The sequence below is a fragment of the Zea mays genome, chromosome 1 (genome assembly GCF_902167145.1).
Source record: "Zea mays cultivar B73 chromosome 1, Zm-B73-REFERENCE-NAM-5.0, whole genome shotgun sequence".
NCBI lineage: Eukaryota > Viridiplantae > Streptophyta > Magnoliopsida > Poales > Poaceae > Zea > Zea mays.
In genome coordinates, this window is record NC_050096.1 from 28,969,044 (window position 1) to 28,979,005 (window position 9,962).

Sequence of the window (9,962 nt, forward strand, 5' to 3'; positions counted from 1 at the left end):
AAGACACCCTTTTCGAGCTAAATAAGGCTATTAGCAACTAATTTCGATTAGCGTTAAATAGTGCATCTCTTAGCTCCAGACCACCTTAACCACTATAGGCGACTATTTGAAACATTGGTCCTATTTAATCTGATATTGTGGTGGTTACGTGAGAAGATGGGGGCTAGATCTATGTAGGAATGCGAGCGATTTATAGCGGGATTAGTTTTGTCTTTGGTGAGATAAGTCTTATCGAGTGGGTGGGGGTGGGGGGAATAATGACGCGCATAAGCCTTATTCAAGGAAGGGAATAACGACACATATTTCCCTCTGTAGGAGTAGAGAGTGGTTGCGGTGGGCGAGGTCCTACCAACGGTGCAACGGCTGAGCCACACGTGAGGGTCCAATAAACCAGTGTGGTGGACTCTCTTAAAAAAAGCCATAAAAATAATAATATCAAAGCGAACATATAGTCCACATACTAGATATTAAACTGATAAGAACAAATATTATATTTTATCTTAGTCAAAAGGACGAGAAAGTTATAAGCTAAAAAGAAGTTCGACTTTTTTTATAGCTCGCTCGGTCTATCATCATGCTTCACCTAACAGGATGATACTATTTAAAAACACTGCAATACGTGTGGCTTCGTGGCAGTGGTTTCTCATAGTCATCTGTGGGGTAACGACATATGTGTGGTGCTATATCGGTCACTCCATTGTTTCATGCCAATCTTTTATCTGTTACCGTCTTGCATGATAAAGAGGACAAGCAATTGTTTGCGAGGCTTTCAGTTTAAACCTGAACATGGGGCGACCTGATTTCCAAGCACCTGTTATCGTTTTCATTCTGGATCCCGCTCAGCTCACCATCCCCTACGCTGTAGGTCTGTTCTAGGTCTCTTGCACCACTTCCCTGAAACCATCCACTTTAAACAAGTGGTTCTTGAATTAGAATGTAGCCTTGCTTGCGTTGGTCTCTTTGCCGACTGAGAATGACCGGGCGACGGTTTAAATTCTCCAGTGAAGTCTCAAGACCGTTCAGTGCGAGGTTGGGGAACAGGAGGTCTGCAGAACGTTCTGTCCCGCCAAACCAAGTAAACTTTCGGTTTTGCAGGCAGATTTCCATCGGCTGACAATCATCCAGAGCTGCTCTGAACTTTCTCGTGTCATGTTAAAGTACTGAACATCTCCATCTGCGTATGAACAGATCTTTCTGCAGATTAAAAGAAATTACATAGGCATTGGGTGCATCAACACCTCGTTCGTTAGCGTTATCTTATTATACTGGTTAATGGCACCATAGTATAATCCCCTTCTCCTCTCTCTTGACAACGACGCCGTACGTAGCATCATCTGACAGCAGCTCTTTGCTTCAATCAGACAGCGGCAGACCCGTTCCGTTGTTCCGGCTGGAAGCGATCGCCATGAGAGCGACCCTTCAAAGCATGATCGTTGAATTCTTAGCTACATCTGTACCGATTTGTACCAAATCATGCCTGCTAGTATAAAGTAATACGGCCTAGTGCAGGTGCAGTGCAGGGGGCTGGGACCAACGATTAACGAATGGCATCTGCATCGCGCAGCGAGACTCCGAGGACCGAATCAAAGCACCCGAGCCGCGACAGAAGAAAGGCCACCGCGCTATTGACTTGCACAGTCCTCGTCCTTGGAACGCCGGACTGCATGTTAGCTACCCTATGCAGTTTAACCAAGCCGCGCGCCATCGATCGCCTGCCTCACTGCTTCACAACCTCATTTAGCCAAGGAGCTCACAGAAAAAACAGCCCGTGACACGGGCACCGATCGAGAGCGAAATGGAACTCCGCCATTTCCGCTGCTGCGCTTCGCGGCTTCTCCTCCTCGTTACCCTCCTCCTCGGCTTCCGGCGGGCCGGTGCCCAGGACAGCACAAGCTACACCGTCCCCGCGCAGTTCGCCTGTGACGTGTCGTCGCCGTGCGACACGTACGTCGTGTACCGGACGCAGTCCCCTGGCTACCTAGACCTCGGCAGCATCTCGGACCTCTTCGGCACGAGCCAGGCCCGGATCGCCAGCGCCAACGGTCTCAGCTCCGAGGACGGCGTGCTGCAGCCTGGCCAGCCGCTGCTCGTGCCCGTCAGGTGCGGCTGCGCGGGCGCCTGGTCCTTCGCCAACGTCACGTACCCCATCCGGCAGGGCGACACCTTCTACAACCTCGCCAAGGCCTCCTACGAGAACCTCACCGAGTACCACCTCATCCAGAATCTGAACCCGGGGTCGGAACCCACCAGTCTACAGATCGGCCAGGAGGTCACGGTGCCGCTCCTCTGCCGGTGCCCGGCTCGCGCTGAGCGGAGCCGCGGGGTGCAGAGCCTCATCACCTACATGTGGCAAGCAGGGGACACCATGTCCCAGGTGAGCAAGCTCATGAACGCCACCGTGGACGAGATCGCCGAGGCGAACAACGTAACCGCCAACACCTCCGCCTCCGCGTCCTTCGTGGGGCAGCCGATGCTGATCCCAGTTCGACAGCGGCCGCGGCTTCCGGCTCCGCTCTACGCTGCTGCTGCAGCCGACGGCAAGTCCCGGTCGCGACGTCGGGCTGCCGTCATAGGCGCCAGCGTCTCGGGGTCCCTCGTCGCGCTCGCCGCCTTGTTCGTCGCGATCCTGGCGCGCCGGAGGTACCGAAAGAAGCCGTCGATGCGCCTGGGTTCACGGTTCGCCGTGAACACCAAGCTTTCTTGGTCCAGGAACCAATTCGGTCATGACGGCAGCAATTCCTTCGCCCACGTGATGAAAGGAGGCAAGCTGCTCACCGGCGTTTCGCAGTTCATCGACAAGCCCATCATCTTCGTGGAAGAGGAAATCATGGAGGCCACGATGAACCTTGACGAGCGGTGCAAGATCGGCAGCACGTACTACAGGGCGAAGCTCGACGGGGAGGTGTTTGCGGTGAAGCCAGCGAAAGGTGACGTGTCGGCGGAGCTGAAGATGATGCAGATGGTCAACCACGCCAACCTGATCAAGCTGGCGGGCATATCCATCGGCGCTGACGGGGACTACGCATTCTTGGTGTACGAGTTCGCCGAGAAGGGCTCGCTCGACAAGTGGCTGTACGAGAAGCCACCGTCCGCGCTGCCATCGTCGTCGTGCACCGTGGCAACTCTCTCGTGGGGTCAGAGGCTGAGCATCGCGCTGGACGTCGCGAACGGCCTACTCTACATGCACGAGCACACGCAGCCGAGCATGGTGCACGACGACATCCGCGCGCGGAACATCCTCCTGACGGCGGATTTCAGGGCCAAGATATCTGGCTTCTCCCTGGCCAAGCCAGCCATGGTCGACGCCGCCGCGACGAGCTCCGACGTGTTCGCCTTCGGGCTGCTGCTCCTGGAGCTCCTATCCGGCAGGAGGGCGATGGAGGCGCGCATCGGCTCGGAGATCGGCATGCTGTGGAGGGAGATCCGTGGCGTGCTGGAAACCGGCGACAAGAGGGAGGCGAAGCTGAGGAAGTGGATGGACCCCGCTCTGGGAAGCGAATACCACATGGACGTGGCTCTTAGCCTGGCCAGCATGGCGAGGGCCTGCACCGAGGAGGACGCAGCGCGGCGGCCGAACATGACCGAGGTCGTGTTCAGCCTCTCCGTGCTGGCGCAGCCGTTGTCAGTGGCCGACGGGTTCGAGAAGCTGTGGCAACCCAGTTCGGAGGACAACATCCGGATTGCCGGCTCGGTGGCAGCTCGATAAAATGAAAATACAACTTCGTTTAGCAGAGAAATTTTGTAAGTAGCTGCTAGTTCCTTGGTTGTGAACTTGCACTGTACGTCTGTACATTACTTTACTTCACTTTGAGCGCTAATTTTGCACTGTGTAAGCTAGTTCATGTTCAACCTATAGTGTACTACTAGTATCTCTTTGTCTTTACGTACTAGTTTCCAAACTGAAGATGACAAATGGTAAATGGTGCGAGTTTGTTTGCAAATTTGAAATCCAGGGTTCATCTACCATTTGTCATCTTCTGTTTGGAGATTTCAAAAGGAACAACGGAGGGGAGTACCAGTGATGCAGGGAAGGATTTGCTAGTGTCCTTCCATTAAAAAATAATACAATTCTCATTGTTTTGAGATTTTAAATTTAACTAAATAACTATAAAATATATGAACTTATTATTCCAAATTAATGTTATAGAATTAATTATAGAATACTTTTTAATATTTGGAGAAGAAAAAAAGGGAAAACATATGTGGAGCTCAAATAATAAATAGAAAAAAGGAAAAGATAGAGAAGAAAAAATGCCAAAAGGGCATATGAAAAACATGCAAAAGTATGGCAAAAAAGAGTAGACCTCCTCAACATCTTAAGACCTTGGGAAGAGGGATCATTAAAGGAGAAAGAGGCAATTTAGTACTCTCTTTGGACCAATCATTGACTTAGCAACATAAGCAACATGAGTAGCTACCACTTCCACTTACCCAAGCTCCACATAAAATTTAGTATAGGTAATGGTCAAGGCAAAAGGAAAGGGCTACAAAGTGAGGATACACATTGAGCAATCAAGTGTACCCACATGATTAGACTATATTTAATATATGTAATTACCATTCAAACATTCAATGCGACATAAACTAAACTTTTGTTTGGAACCAACACGAGTATGCCTCGACGCCTTACTACTTGTTGGTGCATTCGCATACTCATCTTGTATATTCATAATGCAAAATGTCGTAGGTAACACTCGTGCTGATGTCTGCATATATGTAGGGGCAATTTGGTTACGAGTGAAGTTTGGTGCCGAGGCCGCCGGCACGACGGTGTTCACGCTGCATAACAACTGCACCCACATGATCTGGCCGGCCACATTCTCCGGGAACAAAGCAGCGGGCATTGGGGCGGGGGCTTGGAGCTTTCACCCAACGCCACCGTCTCGTTCCTTGCCCCGACAGGCTGGCCGGGCAGCCTCTGGACGTGCACGGGCTGCGTCGTGTCCCTGTTCTCTAGGCTGTCATGCGCCACGAGCGAATGCAGCGCCGCCGCGAGCTGCTGCCTCGACGGGGTGCCGCCCGTCGCTGGTGGAGTTCACCCTGCGTGGCGCCAACGGCAAGGACTTATACGACATGAGCCTAGTGGACGGGTACAATGTCGGCATCGCGTGGCGGCGACGGGCGCCAGGGCGAATTACGCGATGGGCGGGTACACCGGCTGCGTTGGGGACGTGAACGCGGTGTACCTGTCCGAGTTGTAGATGTCCAAGACGACGACAACGGGAAGGGAGGGTGCGCCACGTTCGCCACCGACGTCAGATGTGGGCCATGTGGCGTGTCAGAGCGCGTGCGCGACACCTTCTGCCCGGGACACCGGTAGCGGGCGAAGCCCAGAGTTATGGGCCTTGTGGTCGTGCCTATGGAGTGTGGGCCGTGTGTGAGCGAGTTCTTACTAAGGCATGTTCGGTTTTTTAGATTGGAGTGCTGGAACAATTTTTAGTCGGATTGTTTTTATAATTTATTTAAGTTTTGATGAGTTGGAATAAGTTCTGGTTCATTATTGGACAAACAAACGGGCCATAACTGGTTTTAGTCTTAGGACCTGTTTGGATCCTACGTGCTAAACTCTAGCACCCCTTAGATTATCTCCAGCAGTTTACTCATCTCTACTCCATATTCAAACTTCATTCTGCGAACAATGCAGTCTATAGTGCAAAACAATGTTTTTGGTCAATATATGGCTAAAATGCTGGACACGGTATTAAAGAGCTAAAGTTTTAATAGGTGCTAAATTTTATCACTTTATTTTTAACATCTTTTAGCACCTATATTTGGATCTACAAGTGCTAAAATTTATTTAAAATATATTGTTAAACTTTGGCATCGATGGATTGAAATTTGAAACAGCCCTTACTACTTACTCCCTCCGTTTCTTTTTATTAGTCGCTAGATAGTACAAAATTGCACTATCCAGCAACTAATAAAAAGAAACGGAGGAGTACTGGCCAGAGCATAGAAAGCGTGGGGCTTGACGAATTCTTGTTTTATGCTCGGTGTGTCGACATGTTATCACGCCATTCGTGCACACGCGTGTACACGGTGCACGTAGACCACGGCTCGTCGGCTCTGGTGCACCTGATGTGGCGAAACGATAAAAAAGCATGTTCCGAGTCCCCAATGACGACAAAAAGCCAATAGGATCGTGATCCTAATTCCTTTGCTCAGATAGGTAACCTCGAGTTCCCGATACGTCTCTTCTTCACTCAACACGCGTGTGAGATTGTGAATCAGGGTGTGTGTCACACGTTAGTTAAACATATAGTTTCCGTTGTGACGAGCCTTCTTCTACCATGGCTCGTCCTCCTGAATCTGTACAGAGAGCTGTTGCTTCACGATTAGACGGTGAGTCGACGATGCGACGCACGTTTATCTCATGTGTGCCCCCCTGGCACAAGCCAAGCGGCCTCGTCCGGGCGGAGCGACGCGCTATTGTACATGGCTGACGTGCCTACACGCGTCGGGGTCGGCGAGGGAACGAGCCCCTGCCCCTGGCCCTTCCGCAGGGCGTTGTAGCGGTCGACGTCGAACCCGCGCGCCCGCATGAGGCGGCGCTGCTTGGACGCGAAGCGGCTCCGGTAGAAGCCCTCGAAGGACGGCTCCGTGGCCGTGCGCATGAAGAAGGCGTAGCCGGACATGAAGTAGAGCGACGTGGCGTAGAAGCACACCGGCTCCATCACGTCCCACGACAGCTCCCAGAAGGTGAGCCGCATGAACCCCAGCGTCTGCGTCGCCAGCAGGCCCAGCCCGCACCACAGCTCGCGCCGCACCTGCGCGGCCGCGTCCGCGTCGATCGCCGCCTTCTGAGCTTCCATAGCCTCCAGCTCGCGCTTGCGCGCCTCGCTCCCGTCTCCGGCTCGCGGCGCCTGCAGCTGCTTTTTCACGGGGAGGATGCTCCCGATGGCCTTCGCTACCTGAACGACGACACACGGAGAGATCAGAGACGCGGTAAAGGTAAAGCGTAAGGCGGTGGCCGGGCTGGATGCTCTGCTTTGCTCCCTGGCTCTGACTACTCTTTCTCCTCTGGTTCCGTGTCTCGGATGCTAGAAGTTAGCAGCACGTACCATGTCGGGGCGGAGGAAGACGGCCTCGCCGAGGACGATGACGACGCCGGACTCGTCGAGCGCACGGGCCAGCCGGCGGCCTCCCTCGACGCCGCCGGCAATGTCGACGCAGAGCGCGGCGAATTCCGACCCGGACACGACGCTCTGGGCGTTGGACCTCAGCCTCGCCCTCGCCACCTCCATCTCGGCCGCCCTCGCCACCTTCCTCGCCTGCTCCACCGTCACGCCCACAAGCTCCGGCGGCCGCGTCGCCGTGCTCACGGGAGGTATAAGCCCGTCGAGCTGGAGGCGGTGGAAGAGGTGGTCGCCGACGGGGAGGGCGGGAAAGCAGTGCGCCGGGAGCGGGACGGTCGCGGTGCCGTACCCGACCGCGGTCGGCTTCGGCCGCAGGAATGCGAGCGTCGGGCAGTCGTCCACGGCCGGCAGAGATCGCGGTGCCGGGGGATGGGGAGCCGGAGGTTTGGGAATGGCCGCGCCGGCGCCTCTAGCGGCTGCGTTCTTGCCTACCCATAGACAGCGTGCCATTGTTCTGTGGAACGCCATTTGTGTTTGCCTCTGACACGAGCTCTATTGCTCTATTGTAGTTTGATCTAGAAGAATGGTTTCGTGTTACATGACACAAGTGGCGCGACGTGTCTGGCCGATGGAGCGAGGTGGGGATGGACAGGGGTGGTATTTATACTTGGGAGAAATGATAACCAGCGGCACAGAGGCTGAGCAATTACTTCTTTCTTGTTAAAAGCCACTAGGAATTGGAGGCTCCTCCGCATTCGGTGGGGCTTCCGCCCACCACGTCTCGCCACGTGTGCCTAAGTGCATCGGACACGAATTTACGTTTGGATTCGACTAATAGAGTGTTGTGTCCGTGAACAGTGGCGCAGGCAGAGATGACTGCCGTAGTCCACATCAGTAGCTTCAACAACCCCCTCTCCCTCCCCAGTCTCGCCACCCGGCTCAGTGGAGGAGCTGAGACCACATGCCGGCGCCACAGATCCGTATTCTCCGCTTCCGGCGAGATGGACCTGGTGTAGGCGGCACGACTGTTGAGGCTGATGCTAGAGCGCCGCCGACTCGCCTCGTGAACCTAGCGGCGATGCAGTTCTGGCGGTCGTCGACCTCACGGACGTTGAGGCAGCGGCTTGGCTCGGAGCAGAAGTACTTGTACGAGTAGGTGAAGTTGCGGAGTGCGGGCAGCGTGCAGACGCCCTCGGGGACGTGGCCCCACAGCTCGTTGCGCGCCACGTGGAGCTGCTGCAGGTTGTGCAAGCCGGCCATGGACTCCGGCAGCATCCCCTGCAGCTGGTTGGAGCTGAGGTCCAGCAGCGTGAGCTCGCGTAGCCAGCCCAGCTCCTGCCGGAGGCAGGAGCGGAGGCCCGAGTTGAGCGCCACCAGCTCGCCCAGCGTGCCCGCCATGCGGCCCACGCTGCACGGGATGCAGCCGCGCAGGCGCAGGTTGGCCAGCACGAGCACGGACGCCGGTGAGTTGCCCAGGCTGTCCGGCAGCTCGAAGTCGAAGCGGTTGTCGTTGAGGAAGATGGCATCCAACGGCTTGTCGAAGAGCGCCGGCGGCACCGGCCCGCGCAGGTCGTTGAACCGCAGGTCCACATACCTGACGCTGGGCAGGCACAGGATGTGCTGCGGGAAGCCACCCGAGAGGCGGTTGTTGCTGACGTCCAGCTTGTGGAGGAGCCGCATCTTGGGGAGGGACTCCGGGAGCGTCCCCGCGAAGCTGTTCGAGTTGAGGTGCAGCAGGGCGTCCCCGTGAATTCCATGAGTCTGTCCCCAATTTCTCGGTGCTCCGCACTCGAACCGCGCACCTCACCAATCTCCAGCGCCACCCCGAGATCTTCCGACCAGCCTCGAGATCCCTGCGGACATGTCATCTTCGGCAGCCATGGAGGCAATCGACGAGCTCGTCCAGCTCTCCGAGTCCATGTGGTAGGCCGCCTCGCTCCTTGCGGACGATGACCCCTCCATCGAAAACACCTCACGCCGCCCCTCCACCTTTCTCTTTCTCAATGCCGCCGCGCTCGGTAACATCGTAAGTGCCTACCGTCCACCATGCGTGCTTGATCCCTCTCACCTCCATCTCTTTCCGATCTGGCTTAATCTTTTCTGCTCCTTTTCTGTGCAGGAAGCTGGCAAGTCGGTTGTGCTGAACAACCTCATGGGGAACCCTATGTTGTGCTGAACGACGGAAATTTATTTGCAACTGAAGCATAATATTGTTCTATCTTCTGTGTTTTCTCTGGTTATGCACTTGGAAAGATCCTATGTTATATTGGTTGTGCTTTGTGTTCGGTTGTCTAAATAGCACTAATTTTTTCTAACTTCTCTAGCTTATGTTGCTTTGTGGTAGTTTGCTCATCCTTATATGTTTTATTTCTCAGATATTGTTTTGGTCCTTGGATGTGTTATGTGTTAATGTGGTATAATTGCTAATAGAATACCATCTTATCCGGCGAATCTATTTTCTAGAGGTCACTTGACCCATAGGTTCTCTCACAACCGCACATGCAATATATTTCTTAACTATTTTTGTACAATATTGTAGTCAATATAGTCGTTTCAACTTGCATCATTGATTAATATCCTCTGCAGTAGGGCATACTTAGCACTAAGGGGTGTTTACTGTCTGGGGCCACAGTTTTAAATGCTATTAAAAAAGCATTTACTTTCAGTGCCAGCCTAATTGATGTTGTACTAGGGCAATTTTATCCTTAGCTGATTACCATAGGTACACTGACCACTTGCAGTATAGAGATGTTGTTGTTCTTTTTCCTCTGTTGCATCATAACTTTGTCGTTCGGGTTCATAAGACAGTTTAGATTTCTCTGATTCTTGTGCTTTTCCTTTGGAATACACAATGCTCCTTCAAGCAACTAAGAAATAGCCTTTTGT

General features: G+C 53.7%; 3 protein-coding genes and 1 non-coding gene across 4 annotated transcripts; 1 reads left to right on the forward strand and 3 right to left on the reverse strand.

The window, feature by feature from the left end:
- Window positions 1–328: 328 nt before the first annotated feature.
- LOC111590799 (U2 spliceosomal RNA) lies at window positions 329–525 on the reverse strand. Its single transcript, XR_004855828.1, has one exon. It is a non-coding gene; the product is annotated as a U2 spliceosomal RNA (small nuclear RNA).
- A 987-nt stretch (window positions 526–1,512) lies between these two features.
- Window positions 1,513–3,941, forward strand: LOC103633076 (serine/threonine receptor-like kinase NFP). Its single transcript, XM_008654760.2, has one exon. It carries the CDS (start codon window positions 1,796–1,798, stop codon window positions 3,704–3,706), a length of 1,911 nt encoding a protein of 636 aa, XP_008652982.1. The 5' UTR covers window positions 1,513–1,795; the 3' UTR covers window positions 3,707–3,941.
- Window positions 3,942–6,086: 2,145 nt separating this feature from the next.
- LOC103633091 (Calcium uniporter protein 4 mitochondrial) lies at window positions 6,087–7,706 on the reverse strand. The gene is made up of 2 exons (XM_008654772.4): window positions 7,062–7,706; window positions 6,087–6,911 (listed from the first exon to the last, which is right to left on the reverse strand). Exons 1-2 carry the CDS (start codon window positions 7,602–7,604, stop codon window positions 6,372–6,374), a joined length of 1,083 nt encoding a protein of 360 aa, XP_008652994.1. The 5' UTR covers window positions 7,605–7,706; the 3' UTR covers window positions 6,087–6,371.
- A 148-nt stretch (window positions 7,707–7,854) lies between these two features.
- LOC100384784 (uncharacterized) lies at window positions 7,855–9,288 on the reverse strand. The gene has a single exon (XM_020545722.3). The coding sequence runs from the start codon at window positions 8,754–8,756 to the stop codon at window positions 8,016–8,018; it is 741 nt and encodes a 246-aa protein (XP_020401311.1). The 5' UTR covers window positions 8,757–9,288; the 3' UTR covers window positions 7,855–8,015.
- Between the last annotated feature and the right edge of the window lie 674 nt (window positions 9,289–9,962).